Source organism: Danio rerio, chromosome 4, assembly GCF_052040795.2.
Source record: "Danio rerio strain M-AB ecotype USA chromosome 4, GRCz13ab, whole genome shotgun sequence".
Taxonomy (NCBI): domain Eukaryota; kingdom Metazoa; phylum Chordata; class Actinopteri; order Cypriniformes; family Danionidae; genus Danio; species Danio rerio.
In genome coordinates this window covers 16319113-16339322 of record NC_141024.2, presented here as the reverse complement: position 1 = coordinate 16339322, position 20210 = coordinate 16319113, and the positions used below count along the sequence as shown (strand labels likewise).

The 20210-nt window shown below is 35.8% G+C and overlaps 1 protein-coding gene across 2 annotated transcripts in view; it reads right to left on the bottom strand.

The window, feature by feature from the left end:
• exoc4 (exocyst complex component 4) overlaps positions 1-20210 on the bottom strand; it is a 207420-nt gene that overhangs the window by 25950 nt on the left and 161260 nt on the right. Inside the window, exons 12-14 of one of the 2 annotated variants that reach the window (NM_001030134.2) lie at positions 15294-15430; positions 10755-10910; positions 4153-4331 (exon numbers count right to left, since the gene is read on the bottom strand). In NM_001030134.2, the coding sequence (NP_001025305.1) occupies positions 4153-4331; positions 10755-10910; positions 15294-15430 (472 nt within the window). Of the gene's footprint in view, positions 1-4152; positions 4332-7599; positions 8248-8585; positions 10911-15293; positions 15431-20210 lie in introns of those variants that run through there. The other variant, XR_015482068.1, reaches the window with a different exon arrangement.

Genomic DNA, 20210 nt, shown 5'->3' with positions numbered 1-20210 from the left:
CTGTGAGAGGGTGGCACGCATAAAGACAGAGAAAGTGGAGATCAATCATTCGCTGATACCCTTCTCGACGGCCACATCCCACTGGCTGTCAGGGTGAAGTTTAAGCACGGCCCCAAAAAAGTGCTGTTGAAAAAGTGCATCACCTCTTACCGGCTGTTAAACACGGCGCTCTAATAAACAAGATATCTGACCTCTGCGGCAGCGGAGGGAGAGGGAGATGGAGAGAGATAAAACGAGAGACAGAAGCCTCATGAATGATGCATGTGATTGGCTGAGAGCGTTAATTATTCGGCTGCAGTAACAGCGGTGACATCTGCATGGGGAGAGCCGAGCTCAGTCTGCTGGCGACCTCTGACCTCACTGCGTCAGCGCTTGGCGGCTAAGCCTTCAGGACAGGACTTGAGAAGAGGGAGGAGAACTGAAAAAAAATGAGTAGGTGTCTACTGTTCCAGAAATTAAGGCATGTCTGTGTGTATCTACACACATTATGCTAATAGATGGAAAGCAGACCTTTACTGTTGGCGATAAAGGTACTTTAAAAAACTCCAGATAGCTTGACCCAAGACTCACTCTTTCTTTGGGAGTAAAGGCTATAAACGCTCAAAGCTGGTTGGTTCAGCAGTATGAGAGGGCTAAATCTCCTGAGAGCTGCAGAAAGACAGACTTAGAAGATTGTGAAAAGAAAAGGGAGTAGTTTCGACAATGGTTTGGAGGTTTTAGGTCTTGCAAGCCTGGGTGTGGAAAGGTCTTGCCCAGTGGATATAGAACTAGTCCTGAGATGAAACTCAACATTTGGTCAAAGTACTGTTCTTTTAAAGAAAACTAGTTCACTAGGCAGCTTTTTAGAGCTATGAGAGGACATTTTGGCTAGCTGTTTTATAGTTACGAGGGAACGGCTCCTGTTTGTGTAAATAATGAATGGTTTCAAGATTTTTTGGGTTGATAGTTGACATTGGAAGGCTTAGACTTTTGACTTGTTGCCTGGCTCAATCACTCACTTTCCTTTGGCTAATTCCCTTCTTCATTAGGAGGCCTGAAGACACATTGCAAAATGGATTTTAGATAGACTGTTCTGAGAGCATAACGACATAATCATGTATGACAAAATAGAGAGAGCTTTTTGGATAACTAGAGGAATAATAAACAATAGTAATTTCTTCCTTGAAATGATAACAAAAGTGGAAAAAGTTAGTCCAAAATATGCATTTAAATACAAAATGACAACCAAGCAGAGCTTTCAGATGCCATCTTTAATTTTTTTAGCTCAACTGTTAGAAATGGAACCCACAGGATTGTGGGATATCAAAGCAGCGAAGGATACATCTATGCTGCCTTCAGAAATCTATCAGATGAAGATATCTCAGAGGACAGGAAGTGAATCTCGATTAGGATTTAAATGTGCCTTGATGCTTTCCTACCTTGGAGTGCATCCTTTGAAGGCAGCATTTTACAGTTTTTGGATGCAGCCACAGTTTGTCAAGATAACGTGCAAGCATTCAAAACTTTGGAAAAACATGACTATAACATTTGATTCTTACGATGTACATCTTTTATATCTCTTAATTTATAATGTTAATTTACATATTTAAATGTCTTTATCATAAATAATAACTTTTTTTAATTAAATGGCAAGGATACTATTATCCGGCAAAGTAGGGAGTGCAGTTTTTCCCCCATTCAACTCTTGACAAATGGTCTGTCTCTTTCTCCTTACACTATCCCTGCTGGTGCTTTCTGCTCCTGCTGATATTATTGAAAGGTTTGACCCATATTTTATTCAATATTGAAAAAAGAAGAGAAGAGCGATGTTAGTGAGAGTTTGAATTTGACTTTAGACAGGGTTCCATCCACAAATTTAGGATACTCATTAAAAAAGAAAATAGTAACATGGCAATAAAGTTTCTAAAAATCCATACATTTGCTTGATTAACTTAACTTCAAACAAAGAATATACAAGAAGTTTTCATCAAACCAGTGTTTCTCAACAACGTCCCTGCAGGACCACCAACACTGCATGTTCTGAATGCCTCTTTTGTCTGTCACATCCATTACAGGCCTTCCAGTCTCTGCTAATGAGCTGATGATCTGAATCAGGTGTGTTTGCTTAAGAAGACGTGGAAATTGCGCAGAGCTGGTCGTCATCCAGCAACATGGTTGAGAAACACTCCATTAAACTATCAAAAAACCTACTAGAACAGTGTTATACACAGTATATTGCTGACTTATGAACTTAGATTATCAAAAATGTTTTAGAGAATGGTCAAATCCAGAGATATAAGCAACTTTAACTGGTGACACAGAGTATATCAACAAAGTAAATGGAAACTTTTATTTTTAAGTAGGGGCCAAAACTTTTTCACTCTAATCTAATTCTCTAATTATATCTAGATTAGAGTGAAAAGGTTTTGGCCCCTACTTAAAAATAAAAGTTTCCATTTACTGTGTTGATATACTCTGTGTCACCAGTTAAAGTTGTATATCAGAGTATATCAACAAAGTAAATGGAAACTTTTATTTTTAAGTAGGGGCCAAAACTTTTTCACTCTAATCTAGATATAAGGCATCTTCTGATACCTGCAGACAGAAAAGTGTTTTATCCGTGCACTCTAAATTGCTTATAGCTAGACTTTTTGCTTTAACAATTTTTTTTCTGAAAGCATATTTACAAAGCATAGCATTTTATTCAGAATACTGTATACTGAAGATCACCATATTGCCTCCATAATTTATAACGCAATAAACTCTAAATGCTGCGAGGAAGAAAAACACTAATATAATTAAGGGAAAATAATTCACACAGATGCACACACGAGAACATACAGAACCGAAACACAGCTGTCCTGAGGACAACAGGCTCTGGCCGCAAATACATTTCAGGAGGATTATCTGTTATTAAAAATATCCCAGATGGCTGTCGAGACACAAACTCTCAATCTTGAGTTTGACCAATCCAAGCCGATTGATTTCCACCCAAACAACACGTCCTAGGCTGAAGAGCATGTCCTAATCAAATTTAGATAACATTAAGATTCAACACCATGACAGAGAAGATGGAGATTATCACACGCATCTTATCGCAGATGTCTGAGTGTTTGTTTTAGCAGAGGCTTGAGGGATGAAGACTGAGCTGCGTCACGGATTAGACTAACTCAGACAAGGACAAACTCTCACTGCTCTTCCGACAAAGCAGCAGACGTTCAGTCTAGCACATCATGGTGGCCACAGGTGCATGAAGGAAGTCTCTTGCTGACCACGGCGGGCCTGGGTTTTACAAAGACAAGGGCAAAAGAGCTCTTTCTCTCTCTGTCTAGGAACTCCCTTCACTCGATCCACTTCAAAGCTCAGTCTCTGGTGGTGAGACACTGTTTAATCTCCCCCACATTACACTGGCAAACGTGTATTAGTCTGCAAGACAAGACGGGAGAAAATGACTTGTTCATACCTGACTGGCTCCATAATATAAAATCCAATTTAAGGGGGGGTTACAGAGATAAGGGCTTCCGTCGGCGACGGTCCCATCAGCTCAGCAAACACTAAATAATGAACAATGCTGAAGCTGTCCCACCATGATAAAACACTCCATTACGGCTTCTGCACAGAACTAATGGTAATTACACCACGTCCTCCACTGCGCTCTTATTGAATTTTTATCTGCTCCGGACGCCAGTCGCTCTGAAGCTGTCTCTACCCCCCAAAAACAGAAATAACAATAGTTTTAAAATAGCATATTTACAGATTTTGGTGAACGAAGTGGAGGTAATTCTGAAGGTATTGTGTGAAGTTTTAGAGATGTGGCTGTGGTGACGTCAAACAGCCAGCGCTGAAGTTTCTCTCAAGTCTGGGAGCAATGCTGAATATTGTCAATATATTTAAGTCTGTGTGTGTGTGTGTGTGTGTGTGTGTGTAAGAATCATTAAGAAATGGTTCACACAGAAAACATTCTGAGCTATATTTGATCAGTTCTGATAAAAGTCAGTTCCGGGTCCAAAAGTAGCTTAATCATGTTAATCTTTCAAATCATCACTCATACCTTTTATCATAATATAATCTATGAAAGAGAACAATTATTAAATAAAAAAGAAATGTTTGAATTACAATACAAGATGATGTGCTTTCACAACAACACAAAGAAATAAATACACAGAGACTCACTGGAACTGTGCGGCAGACTGCTGAAGAAGCTCCTGAGACGGGTAGCGAGCCACTCCATGCTCTCCTGCAGGTTAGCAAGAGCCTTCAGATCACTGACATCCCTCAGAATCTCATTTTGGGGAATCAACTTATCCCCCAGATTGCCCGTCAAAACCTCAGACTCCTTGGCAAACGCCGCCCTGCGAGAGACCAAATAAAAAGTAATGAATATTTCTAAAAAATATAATAAATAAATAAATAAATAAAAAATAGGAATATATGTATGTGCATGTTTTTATGTGCATCTACTTATTATTTTTTTTATTAAAACCGATTTTAATTAAACCGATTGGAACAAAATATGTTTTGCTTTCCTTTATAGTTTCAATAAAAAGAACAATAAATAAAACTGACATAAAAAGTCAAATAAAAATGATAGACAGACAGAAAAACAGACAAATGTTAACAAAAATATACATAATACAAAAAACTAGCACAAAACACAATTCATTGTACAAATACACAAACCAAAACACAACCAAATGACTAAAACTTGATTAATATTAATATAAATGTATTATATTACTATTACAACTTAATCAACTAATAATACAAACTATAATTGTCTCTATATCATGTCATTGATACTAAAATTGACACTTAAACCATAGACATAGATAGTTTTGGTTAAACCTCAGAGTAATCTGTTAAATGATTCGATTCTCATTGTAGGCACCACGAGTTGTACCTTCTCCCTTCTGGTATTTGGTACAGAACTCCTATTAGTAACAGGATATGTACATGAATCAGAGAGTTAATTTCATTAGCTTTTAAGACCTTTTTAAAGACTCTTTCCATACATTTTTAGACCTTATAGCAACTTTTAACCAGAATTACTGGCGAGATTTTAACTTTCATATTATATTTATTAAATAATAATGTAAGAAACTAATCCAAAACTAAAATGTTATTCATGTATACGGAATATAAATCTATTAAATCCAGCGAATTCAGCAGGTTGGCGCCTTTTAAATACGTATTAAGGGCCTTAAATATCTCTACATTGATTCATCAACTTTTAATACTTTTTAAGACCCCGTGGACACCTCGAGTAAAACAAATTGGTTCATACTTTCATATATCCCCTCAGCTGTAAAGCTTTTAAATTTAGGGTAGATTTGTATTGTGTTTTCTGTATTATGTGTGCTATGTTTGAAAATGAAATATGAGTGAAAATGAGTGAAAATGAATAAGGGGACAACTAAAAAGGCCAGCAGACTTTTAAAAGGGCAAAATAGATGTTGCTCGTCCAGGCAGGAAGGTGTGATGACAGTATCTTGGTGTTTTGGGCACCCCACTTGGCACACTCTCAGCACTGGGCCAGATGCCCACACCGGTGCTAATGTGCACTTAAAAAGGCTTTCCCTTCCTCTCCATCTCATAACCACAGCAGCAGCTGGTGCTCAGTTTTACAGGCACATTCAGACGACTGATGCTAAAACAAATCTATAAAGTCAGTATTTTCTTTGACCTCCTTCTCTGCAGGTCCGTGATGAATGTGGGAGAAAAGAATATCCTCGCGGCTCATTTCTGAGCGCTGTGAAATTCTTTAAGATAAAGCGCGGCGCCTATTGAACGGAAGACTTTTTAACAAGCTTTTATCGCTCTGTATAGGATTGCCATACATGTGGCGTAATCCCTCTTTAGCTGATGAAACTGTCAGGGTCATTTATATGATAAAAGCTTCCTCCCGCTCGCCGTCCGCGTTTAGCTTCAACAGGTTGGCTAGATTGGATTTTTTTTCCTGTCCACACATAACCAGTTCATTTATTTATTGTACAATTGCAGACCATGGCACATCCAAACCGACGGGAGAACACTTTGAGGGCAATTTTGATAAAAACGTGCCCCCCCCTGTCCAATCACAGTTTTCCTCAAACTTGTGTCTTCTTTAATTCGAGTGTGCACTTGAGAGGAGAAGAGAGAAAGTGAGGGAAGTAGAGCGAACGAGTGAATTGAAAACAGAATTGCGTGTGTTTGGGATGCTGGAATGTTTCGTCAGATAGTGTGATTGCCTGCAGTTGAATTTGTTCTTTTTCAAAGTTGTCTGCTGAGGCTATAAGGGCTAGATTTCATCCTCTGTAAGACAGCACACAAATAGAATACCAACGTGCATTGCCAGCTGGCAAACTAAAGAATCATCACTTTCAACACTAAGGGCCCTATCATACACCCGGCGCAGTGTGGCGCAAGACGCGGCGCAATAGTCTTTTGGTAGTTTCAGCTTGGCGCAAGAGTCGTTTTGAGGCGTTGCGCTATGCTGTTTAAATAGCAAATGCATTAGCGCTTATTTGTGCGCCCATAGGCGTTCTGGTCTAAAAAGGAAGGCGTTCTGAGGCGGACCACTGGCGCGTCGCTATTTTGAGAAACTCAAATAGATTTTTCATTAGACCAAAACTAACCTGGTCTAAACTCCGGCGCAGAGTTGCGCCTCGCTTGCGCACTGCTTAATACACACAAGAGAGCAATAGGCAAATATCTTTACATATGAAAAAATGTAAATATTAAGGATATATATAGGATATAATAAGAATAGATATAGGATATAAATATAAAGGATTAAAATAATACAAAATATATTATTTTCTAGCCTACATAAATATGAAAAATCACTGCTTTTATGTCTTCTTCATCTCGAGAGGCTTTTTCAGTTAATTCATAACAATTTGCTTTTGTATAATGTTATTATTATTAGCAGTACTATTTATTATATCCATATTTATATTTGTTTAATTAAAAACAAGCTTAGATTTGCCAACCTGTCAGGTTTAAGACCATATGGGGCATGGCAGGTGTGTTTGGAAATAACTCAGTATTTTGACCACACTTGGTCATTATTGTTCATTTATTCGTTTGCTAGAAATTAGAACTGAATTTAGAAATAGTTTTGAAACAAATCTTTGCGCTTAACAAACGAAATTAATTATTTATAGGCTAATTGATGTCTGTGCGTAAAGGTTTCCCTATCCAAGAGCGAAAGTGAAAGTAGATCATTTATCTCTCATTCTCACGCAGTAGATGCTCTGTTTAAAAGTTTCTGTTAAAAATCTGTCAACTGTTAATTGTTTGCTTGTGAAATGCTCATTTTTTCCCACTTAGACTTACTTTGCGTCCTGCAAATAGCGAATGCGCTCTTGGCGCGACGCAGCTGGGTCTTAAAGGGAATGGGAGATGAAACTATAATTGGTTTATTCTCAAAACACACCTATAACTCATTAAGTAAATGAACTCAACCCTTTTAGACCATGCGCCTTGGCGCAAGGCAGATTTCCCGTCCTTAAATTAGCAAAAACGTGTCCTGACACGCCCTAAAAGCGTTTGCGCCCTGCGTTTTGCGCTCTGCGCATGGACCGTCAAAATAGAGCCCTATGACATAGAATCCTACAGATCTGGGTATACATTTTTTTTGCATAGACTTTTCCAAGTATAATTTATCTGATAGTGTGACTAGAATGATTCAACCTTGTCCACCTTTCTGAACTTTTTCTTCCTTGCTTCTTATGATCAATAAAACAGCTTTTGTACTCTTTCAAACTAAAGTTGCTGATGTATTTTATACCTCATTTGTACTTGCCTTCAGTTTGCTGCTTTGTTCTGTGTACTCGGTTGTTTTTCTGACTCTTAAACTAACGGTCAGGTTTAGTGAAAAACCAACTGGTGTATAATGGCATACTTGGCCATGATTAGAGAGTAGTAGCTTCAGGGGTTGAAGGTGTAGTAGGTGATTGTCTACAGAATTTTTTTTGTGTTGTGCTGGTTGAAAGTCTCTTTACATTGTAATGATAATGATTAAAGTAAAGGATCTAAATGAGTTTATATGTATTTTTATATTCTGGGTAAGGCATAAAACGAAAAATGTTCATCCAATTAAAATTTGTCAGGCCAACAATACCCATTATTCTGATAAGTAGCCCAAACTGTCTGTAAGCAAATGTAGATTCGTACAACTGTGCACCCTTGTTCACGCTGATCTGCCATGTGCACGTGTACGCGGTAAAAACAAATGCTGAATCAACATTTTTTTTAAATCCTGAATGAGTATTGGAGTTTTGCCCGCTGGAGGAAGGATGATACCATATCTGAAGTATTTCTTTTAGACAGGTAATGTTATGTTTTAAAATTATTTTAGTCACGTAAAGCTTAGATTGCTGTGCCTCCCATATATAGATTTTACTTGGGTGGGTCGCCCAGGTACTGTATATTAACGGCCGCCTAAGTATATTCAGTGACACCTTTTTTTTTACTATTATAAACATCCTTTTACACTTTTTTATACACCCAATATAACCAAACATCCATGATCAATTAAGCAGTGGAAAATCTCTTGTTTACTCGTTCCGTTCTGAGTCGTACCTGTCAGCACTGCCACAGGTAGTCTCATGTGCATTGCAGACTCACAAAGATGTGCCGTTTTGGGACTTAAAAAAAAAATCCTGCCTGGGTTTCTAAATTTCCTAAAATGTCCGGGATTCAACTTTTTTCTTTCGCTTTCTAAAGCTCGTATGCATTTTTGGATTAGCCTAATATTTTATTAAAGACTACTTTCCGCTTCCTTCGAAGCTGACAGCACACGCAAGAGAAAAAGTAAACAACAGAACCTTTCATCTGAACGATTCAGAAAAACTTTACTATATACCTGTACTTGGAGAGAACGAAATGACTGGTCTAAACTGGCTGCAGAATATATGTACACCATTAATAATGGTTACTCAATGCATGTGCCTAATTTAAATAATCAAGAAGTTGTAATTATGATTATTTTTAGAGATATTGTCTGTTTTTGTTCCTTTTCTGTCATTTACTTCTTATTTGCTGATTACATTATTAATTTAATGATGTTAATATATTACATATTTACATACACATCTAATTTGTATATTTTAAATACAAATCAAATTTTCTTTGACCTTGAAAGAGCAAGAGAAGCAGAGTTCTCCCTTTCAGTGTGCACATGGCTCTTGCATAGCATAAAAGTAGGAGAAACGGTTTTATTTCAACAGTCTTTTTTTAACTTTAGCTCTCTGAGAAGAAAGTGTGTATAACAGTGCCATAATAAATACAGTTATTGTTAAAAATATAATTATGCTTTGTCTTTCGCATTTACAGTAGTTGGTGTGTTTCAATTCGGCCACCACCGCAATGGATTGTGTTGATTTACGAATGGGTTATATGCACGGAAGTGCTGTTCAGCCACTAAAATCTCCCAGGGAAAAACTGATGTGACTATTTTCAGTTTCATAAGGGACCTTTAAAAGCATCGATAATGTAGATTTTTATTTGTTTGTTTTTTTAAATCAGTAAATAGTGCTTAGCCTGTTTTACTGAGCTGAAATTGGTTTTATATACACATTGGTTCATTTTTGAACAATGACAACCTGTGATGCGCACTCTATATTGTTTACCATGTCACTTTGAATATTCAGTCTGAAATAGTATGTAAGTATGACTCAGTGATGAGCATAATTCCTGCAAGCCGCTGGCCAGTAGTCGCTTTAGGTGAGAGTGAGACCAGCAATCCTTGCATGCATAAAATAATTAACATTATGACAATTTTTGCTTGGTAACTACACAACTGAAAACATGCTAGATATAATACAGTGTTTCGTTCAGAATTTTAGCATAGACCATTTCAATGTGCTCATGTTATTGGCCCATGAACATTTCCTGCTAGTTATTAAACTATTTTATAACTGTAGAGGCAATTCAATCATAACCTAATGTTAAATCAGCTATTATAACATTCTTTATCAATATGTGGCTCTTTTTGGATTCTCAGGGCTGATAGAATTTAAAAATGTAAAACATTAAATGCATTGGGAGTATTGCTTTTCTTTACATACCTTAAAATGGTCTATTATAAAGTACTATAAACTAATTGGCGAATGACATGATCCAGATACCTAGAATCCAGGTAACAGCACCAACCGAAACCCTCAGCTTCCACTTACCCTTCTTTGAGCAGAAATCAAACCAGTAGTTTCAACATACTGTAGGATGTGGGTAGATTAACATGGACTCTGAAAACCACAGCATCTATTGTAAGTCAACAGCGTGGATTTGAGCACCAAGCATCTCCAGCACGGGAGGAAGGCACACTAGCAGGACAGCTGGAGTACCTTTTAAAGGAATAGTTCACCTAAAAATAAAACTACTTCATCATTTACTCATCCTCCACTTACTCCAAACCTGCTTGAGTTTCTTTCTTCTGTTGGACACAAAGAATGGTGTGCTCAAGTCGGTCGGGAAACAAGCTGCCATTAACTTTCACAGGATTTTTGTCACATTATGTAGCATCACTCACAAGTGCACCAGTTTAGCCCAGGAAAAACAATATGTATAAGCCTAGGATACTCACATAAACCCCATCAGTTGGACATTTGACAACGCATGCCCCTCCCAGCATCTCACATTGTGCACTAACCTGCTTGGATATGAGTTGATAGGAGTTGCAGGAGTGTGTTTGTACATGCTGTGTGCTCTGTGATGAATCTGTGTGGTGAGCTCACATTGGGGACAGTGCGTATTTGCAGTATGTATGTCTCTATGCTAGAGTGCGCTCTCACCGTGTGAAATCCTCCTCTTCTTCTCTCTTCTGTCGCAGCTGTTTGGGTTGGGTCATGCTGGCCCAGTTGGGCAGAGACTGGAGCAGGCGACTAATGTCTTCATCTTTAGCCCAGGACGCACTGATGGTTAGCTTCTCCTCAATTTGTACGATATGCCTGTGTGTGTTAATGGAAATAGATTGTCAGTGTGAGCACTAAAGTTTTGCGGGGTTAGAATATGTGATATACACTGGCATGAGACATTTTATTATCAATCTTCGAATGATTTATTCTCTAAAAATCCATTACTTAATAACCATTACTTAATTGTATTATGTTTAATCCACTTAAATTTGAAAAAAAAAAAACAAGTAAGGGTGCCTTCACACCTTGACATTTGTTACGGAACCTGTTATGCGGCTCAGTTAGCGTGGTTCAATTGGCATATGTGAATCCAGCGATTGCGCTCAGATCCTTGCCAAATCAATTGGTCCAAGATCTTCTGAATGAGGTAATTTTGGCTTGATTGAAACAAACTCTGAAGTGGATCGATTGTAGTGAGAAAGCAATATGATCCAACGAACTATTGAACCAGGCTATATCAAAGTGTATTATGGCTATGTAATAGGCATATACAGTTAAAATCAGAATCATTAAACCCCCTAAATTTTTAGCCCCCTGTTAATTTTTCCACATTTTTCTGTTAAACAGAGATTTCTAAACATAATAGTATAAATAACTTATTTCTTATAACTGATTTATTTTATCTTTGCCATAGATAATATTTGACTAGATATCTTTCAAGACACTTCTAAACAGGTTAAAGTGACATTTAAAGGCTTAACTAGGTTAATTAGGTTAACTAGGCAGGACAAAGAAATTAGGCAAGTTTTTGTATAACGATGGTTTTTAGACTATCTGAAAAAAAAAAATAGCGTAAAGAAGCTAATCATTTTGACCTTAAAATGGTTTTTAAAAAATTAAAAACTGCTTTTATTCTAGCCAAAATGAAACAAATAAGTCTTTCTCCAGAAAAAAAATATTATCAGACATACTGTGTAAATTTCCTTGCTCTGTTAAACATCATTTAGGAAATATTTTAAAAATAAATAAATAAATCAAACAGGGTATAATAAATCTGATTTCAATTGTATATGGATATGAAGAGAGATTTAGGAGTAGGGCGGGATGTCGTTCATCATCATCATTCCAAATCTGCTTTTCACATCGAATATGAAAGTGAAAGCATGCTGAAATATTACCAAGTATTGTTTATCCGTTAGAAAAATTGACTGAAATTACCATCTGATAACTTTTCTATATTTAAATCTTATTATAATTTGTATTAGGCCTATTTTTTTTTTGTTTTTTTTTCCATTTCTTCACTGACACTGAAAAAACACTGACTTCAGTCTCGGTTCATCCGTTAAATCTCTCTGTAATTTAATCCTATAATGCATAATTCTAGCAAACGTTTTTTAAAATAGATTTTTGAAACTGAAATGAGGCTATGTGTGACAAAGTCTTACCTCGCTGATTTATATTTGCTGACAATGTCTGTGGGTGTCAAAACTAAAAAAAAACTGTCAAAAACTGAATCCATAGGACTCTGAAAAATAAATCCTGAAACCCAATGTGAGGCGAGTTTACTCCTACCTGACTTGTCTTAACTATTTTGGTCCGTTTAGAAACTTTGCCGTGTAAAATTGAACTGTACCAAAAAAAAAAAAAAAAAAAAAAAAAAAACTTGCAACAATTTGAATGCCTGTTTCTGAAGAAAACAATCAATATTAAGTTAAAACATTCGAAGTTAACTGAATCGATTGCATTTTTAACAGTGAACTTTTTTTTCTATTTGTTTTTCTTACTAACTAAATAAATAAATAAATAAAAGTATATAAACTAATTGTCCATGTATAAAAACGTGTACACTGCGTTAACTATTATTATGAAACTGTTCACATATTAATATATTCATCATTTACTGTTTGCTGTATAATGATTTGCTAATACATAAAAGTGTTAAAATTGCGTAAGAAGCTCCAATTGTGACAAAGTCTGTGATTGGCTGAGGGTTTGAAGAAGCTCCATTTTACTTCATGTCTCAAAGAGTGCTAAAATATGAAAATGAACCGCAATTTCAGATAAATGTCTTCGCTATTGCATAAGCAGGCCATTAAAGATGTTCACTGGATGACAGCTGAACACAGTTCCACAGAAGAGTCCTGATGATGCAGAGAGGCAGACGAGAGCGCGGATGAATGAACTGTTATTGTCTGCGATGTGTAGATTGATTGAACAGATCATGTAGAATGTAATGCAGTGCGTTTCACTCAACTTATGGATGAGAAAGACGGAGAGAACAAAAGAAAGACAGAGGAGGAGACAAAGAGAGAGACAGATTGGTAGCATGCGATTATTGTGCAAGGAAACGGCTGTCTCTGCACTTTCTACCCATGACTGAGCTCAGTTCAGACCCCTTGCTGACTTACACATATGTGTGTGCATGCAACCAATCAATGATTTCCAAAAAATTCCCAGATTTCCCGAAGGACCAGAATGATGTCTGCTGAGAAATCATAAAAGCTTACATTAAGCAATTTATTAATGTTGGATGAATTAGCGTTCAGAAAATCTTTTCATCTCTGAGTCTAAATCAGAAACTTGACCCTCTGAAAAATTCCTACAATTTTTCAGATCATACGGATTGATGAACTGGGGTGCATAAGGTTGCGAGTTCCGTTGTTACAAACATAGTTCATTGATTTGACATTTCCCAAATCCATCGTTCCAACGAACAATCGCAAACTTGTTGCAAATTTGTGCACTTGCAACTACACCTCTGGAGCTGTAGCTAAAAACATAGTTTCTGGCTGTGTTCTATTCCCAGTTATCACCGCTATGCCCTATTCATTTAGAACATTCTAACATTTAAATTTGGAATGATTAAAATTTTTTTTTAAAGCATTAAAGTAATCTCTCTTACCTGTAATTTGCTTTCAAAATTTTTTTACAGTTCAGTTTTAGCGATCTTACAATTAGCAAGTTTACAATTGTGTTTGAAAACATTGATGTCATTTTGAACACAGCAGAACAGAATTTAAGTTACGTCTGAAAAAACAAAAACATAGCATACGTTAATGCTTTTATTTTATAGTGTTTTAGGTATTATAATAGTTATTAAGATATAACATGTTAGTTAGAACAATTCTGCAGTGGTAAAAGAATGCACAAATTACGTTTGTTTACGTTATTCAGAGTATAAAAATAAAAAAATAAAAAAAATAAAAATAAATGACATTATCCTACTTAAGATCAACAACAACAACAATAATAATAATAATCATCATCATTATTATTATTATTAATATTATTATTAAATTAGAATTTTTTCATTTCCTTATAAATAATAAATATTAAAAGATTTTATAATATGTGTTAGCTTTTGTGATTTATGTTTTAGAACAGAAAATGTAATGTTCTCAATAATATTTGTAAAGAAAACATTGGCCCTATATGTGCCATTTACATATATTTCAATTAATATGGAAAAGGAGTGCATGTTTTTACCAAAACTAATATTGGATTTTTTTTTAAGTGTGTGAGTGTAGAATAATCTAATATGTACAAAGAGATGATGGGGTTCTTCTCTAAAGAAGTAGTTACTATTCCCTGATTAGAGCAACATTATGAGCGTTTTACGTTCAAACTAACGTGGTGTAATTGTGGGATCTGCGATTGAGAAACTACAGGTTTTAGGAAACACTCGTCACTAGATTGTTCTTTTCCCAAACGATGCATCGTACTATGGTAGTTCAGCTGCGAGTTATGTCGTTGTTTGGGAAACGCACTCCTGGATTGTCATGGTAGGCTATGCTGTATGTTTTTGATTCTCAGAAAAACGGAAACAAACGTAAGAAATCATTTGTACAGGAATCAGCCAATGCCATCCGTTGTATATGTTTTTGATTCAGTGGGAACCGCTTCATAAGAGTCATTCATTCAAGAACAAGGTAACACTGGTTAAATGTTTGATTAGCTCAAAAGAACCATTTTAGGGACCTTTATTCATAAGTTGAACTCCACTGCTTTTATGTTCCTGATTTAGTAAGAAACCCTTTATTAAAATCATTAATTCAATACTGGTTAGGTGTTTGATTCATTTTGATTCACAATGAACAATATCAGTCATTTGTTCATGAATTGGACAACACTGATTCAGCTGTATATTTCTGCAGCATTAAAAAGAACCAGCTCAGAAGAATCATTTGCTCAGAATAAATCAGACTATGCTGACCATGCTGTGTGTGCTCATTCACTTTGAAGGAATACTTAATACAAGTCATTTATTTGTGAATGGGACCTGATTGGTCATGCTGTATGTTTTTGATTTTTATTATTATCATTGACTCATTAAAGTATAATTTGCATAGAAATAAGACAACTCAACAATGTCTTGACATTTTAACGTACAACTTTATCTTTTCATTTCATCACATACAATACAGACAACATCCAAACAGATAAAATAAGATTTTGCGCATCAAACACTATCATTACCTGTATGCAGTGTTACAGATCTCCTTGTACTCCTTGAGTTTGTCGCAGACCATCTCCAGAAACTGGTTGGAATACGCACTGAGATCCTGCATCAGACTCATTAGATCCTGAATGGACTTCTCCACCACCACAGTGCTCTGAAAATACACACACAGACACTCAAGATGATACTCTCTGCAGTCAGGCCATCACCTCTATTCTTTTCAATGAATCAGACGATTGCTTCAGAGACTCTAAATGTCGCTGTTGTTAAGGTGCGGGGGAGGTTCTGGTCTGAGGTCAGGGTTGAGTTTAAGGTTGACCGGTACAGTCGCCCTCTATAAAAGACCATGATGGACTACAAACGCTGCAGTCTATGTGCTCAATTGCTCGCTTTTGAGCAAACATGTCAAATAGGCTGAAAAACAAATTGACCGATCCCTCCATTCACCTGTCAGAGCCGGACTGTCTCAGAGAGCGAAACGTATGATCATCAGTGTATGGAAACGTCAAACCTTCACTTGTTATCAACGTAGAGTCACTTCCTTAACCCTCACTAAAAATGCCTGTCATTAAATTTTATGACGATATAGCTTCAAACAGAACAGACGCCCGGAAATGGAGCCACATTTTAAACACTGCGAAGGGCTAAAACAAAAGAGCCATGAGTATTAGCATAGGCACCAACATTTGGCTGGGTTTCTAATGCCGGCACTGGCTGAATGAAAGTGACAGCGAACATTAGCGCATCATTGGCAATGGTGATGCCTAGTGCACCAACTGATGGCTTCCTTGTGGCATTGGCACAAACAGACTGTTAATTGAACTCAATCCGACCAAATCGTGAGCTACTCTGCCCTGCAGGGGGCAGCGGTGAGGGCCCTGAGTGTTTTTATTATTATTAGCGCATTGCTGCACATTTGTCGTACAATCTGCTAATACACATATCAATGCCTGCTGCTTGCGCCCCCTGCCTGAGCCCCAGGGGCGGAGAGCCGGGTAATGATCCGTGGCACTGGCCTGCCCCGTCCAGCTCGCTAGCAGTCAAACAGCACGAAGAAACCAACAGGGGGTGGGGGAGAAACCACTCAGCGGGGAAACGCTAGCCTTCAAAGCTGTGCCCCTGATCGCTCTGAAACAAGTCCATCAATGCCATAGTTTGTCTGATTATGTGTGAGCAAAAGCCTGGAAAAGATTGGCATGTTGTGTGGGAAATTGTTTTAGTACAGTATACTGAATATATTCACTTACTAGGCCTGTCACAGTAATCAATATATAGACTTATTGCACAACACATAAACATGACCTCAATACTTTATGGTGATGCAATAAATATCGCCCATACATAAAAGCCAATTCCAGCCACATTTTAGCTGAATGCACAGCCTCTCTACACTTAAAAATCTTTTTTGCTGCTTGTTCAAACTACTTATATATATATATATATATATATATATATATATATATATATATATATATATATATATATATATATATATATATATATATATATATATATATATATTTTTTTTTTTTTTTTTTTTTTTTGGACAACTTAGCTTTTTAAGTTATTTTATTTTTGTTTATTCCACTTAAATTTGCAAAACAATTAACTTAATCAATTTGTTTTGAGACACCACAATGAAATTTTGCATTCAAGCTATCAGAGTCAGTTTGGTTAAAAAACACTATTTACTATAAATAATTATAGTATATAAACAAAAATAGATTGGTTACTTTTTTGTAGCTATTTCTACCTTGCACTTTTTTGTTACATTTTATTATTATTATTTATTTGTTCAGGATATATGTTTTCACATTCTGATTCCAATGCCTAATTATTAAATTGTTAAAATGACAATATAAAAAATATAAGATGTTCTTAAAATCTAAGATGTTCTTTAGAAAAGTGTGCTAGCGTTATATGATGATATTATAGTGTCAAAAGGGTCACAAAAAGTCACAAAAAATAATTTATCTATTATTAATAAAATCATTTTATTGTTATATACAGTTGAAGTCAGAATTATTAGCCCCCCTTTTAATTTGTTTTTTCTTTTTTAAATACTTTTCAAACAATGTTTAACAGAGCAAGGACATTTTCACAGTATGTCTGATAATATTTTTTTTTCTTCTGGAGAAAGTCTTATTTGTTTTATTTTGGCTAGAATAGCAGTTTTAACATTTTTAAAAGCCATTTTAAGGTCAAGGTTACTAAGGTTATTAGCCCCTTTAAGCTATTTTTGGTTTTAGTCTACAGACCAAACCATTGTTATACAGTACAATAACCTGCCTAATAACCCTAACCTGCCTAGTTAACCTAATTAACCCAGTAATGCCTTTAAATGTCACTTTAAGCAGTATAGAAGTGTCTTGAAAAACATCTAGTCAAATATTATTTACTGTTAAAATATTATTAATATTATTTACAGATAAGCTAGACCAAAACAACAACAACAACAACAAAAACAACAACAAAAACAACAAGATTCCTCAATATTGACAAGACATCTCATCTGAATTTATATGTTTGAACAAATAATCTGACAACCACTATAAACTGCACTGGATTGAATGGAATTTAATTGCATTCCATTGACTACATCTGCTCAAAAATCTACATATTTCTTATAATACATCAACATAACATAAATATTACTTTGAAAACCTTTTAGACAAAATACATTCATTTCACTAGCACAAATCTTCACTCAGATGAAAAAAAGAGATTAATGATTCATGCTGTGGTTCACAAATAGGTGAAGGCCACATACTGTACATAAATAGGTGTAGATATATGTTTAGATGAATAAAAAGGGTATTTTGACACCTATTGGCCCTCTTTACATACTTAACCTTTAACATTTTTGTAGTGTAAATACCTAATTTCCCAGTATTTATCTTTTATAATTATGATATTTGTATTAAATATAGTTTATATTAAATGAAACATCTTATAGGTCATGCATAGATAAATACATTAGACTTAAATACAAGTAAATTACATTTTTAAGTTAATTACATAAAATGCACACGTGAATGTACAGAATGCATTCATACATCCAACCAATTCATAAATGAGACAGTTCTAAATAACTGATTAGAGAAAATGAATTGATCAGCCCCAAAACGACTGCGCTAATGGGCTTTAAATGAGTAAATAAGTCTTAGCGGTCTCATACACACAAGTCATGGCCGTCGTGACACAAGGAGTGATTGTGAAACTGCCGTGGCCTTTAGGAAAGTCGATATCCAGTTGAAAAAGTGCATTCAAATAGTAGTCAATGTTTATGATGTGATCCCATTCTACATCACCAACATAATACAGAATAGATCATGCATTTTCGATAAACCCTAATTAAAACTACAGAGAATGACCAAAGAAATTTCATACAGGAATCTGCGATATTCAGTCTCTCTCTCAATCGCCCCTGCTCATTTGTGAAGCTCAATATTTCCCAGTAAACAAAGTCTCTAAGCTCCATTATTCAAGTAACAAATGCCCCAGCGCTCTGCGGCACATGTCTAATTCTCCTCATTTAACACACTCATTCGTCTTAGCCCCAGAAATCATTAAAAAGTAATCAAGCTCCAGAGAGAGCGAGAGAAGGAGAGAAAAATAGAGTTGAAGGATGGATAGAAGCCTCGCGAGCGAAACCGACAGACAGACGGCGAGCGCTTTAGAGAGAGAAAAAAAAAATAATCAAACCGGCAGAGCTTCTCTTGTCTCATCGCTAGCTAAAATCCTTCCTTTCTACTTAAATGCCACACTGTGCCATGGGAGATTTAGGAAGTGTTGCCGGAAATCTGACCCATTCTTACACTATAGGGGCACTTTTGAATTCTTCCTGGAGAACGTCCAACTGCGGCAGACTTGATTACAGTCCTGCTTCTTTATACGGAGGTGTTTTAAATGAGCCGAGTCGCTGGAGGGACTGTTTGCTGATGGCTGAAGGTTTAGCGCAGTATAAATGAAGAGAGTCATAATAATGAATGCTCAGCGTGTGTTGGGACTCGCAACACACAGTGGAGCTGAGAGAACATAACGCACATGCTTTGGGACTCTCGGAGGCCTGACTGTGGATATACACACACAAATACGCCATACACAGAAGAGTCGCAGAGAACACAGAGTAGAAGTGTGAGAGTCGCTGCAGAAATGGCAGAGCTTTCTGTAATGGCTGCCAATTGTGGAAATCGCTCGCAGATAGCTGTTTCAAAGGGAAAAAAGCTCGATGAGTGAGTGATTTTTGCTCAGATCTACTCGAACACAAATTAGACTTATTTATGGGCATGATAACGATTGAAATAATAAAAACATGTAGATGAATAATAATATACAGTACAGTAAGTATAACCTGTTATTCAGTACAAGTTATGTCTAATAAATAAGAAAAAATGGCCACTTCGAAAAAAAAAATTTAGCTTATGACATATGAAAATAAAAATTATATTAAAATATAATAATATTAAAAATAATAGTTGTATACATCTATTGTATACATTTTGAATGTCTTATTAACGTAAAAAAGTAAAATCATATTCCTTTTAACTTGCAGAAAATTCAGAAAAACTTAATAACTTTAAGTAATAATTTTATAAATAAAATAATTATAATTTTAATTCTAATAATTTTAGCTCAATAATTTGTTCTAAAACATGTATATTATGTGGAATTAGTTTAGTTTAAATTTAAAACTTTATTAATACCCTTGGGGCAATTCCTTCTGACATGGTGGTGCTTTACATATAACAAGAATGACCAAGACTTAACATCAAGTACACGATCAAAAAGAAAAAGAAAAAGAAAAAACTAATACAGTAATTAAAAACTACATTTATTACGTAACCAAATTGCTTAAGGCATGAAAGTAAAATCTATAAAGATTTGCGGAATATTTTATTGTCCTTAGACGTTGTCCAAAGGGCATTCACTCA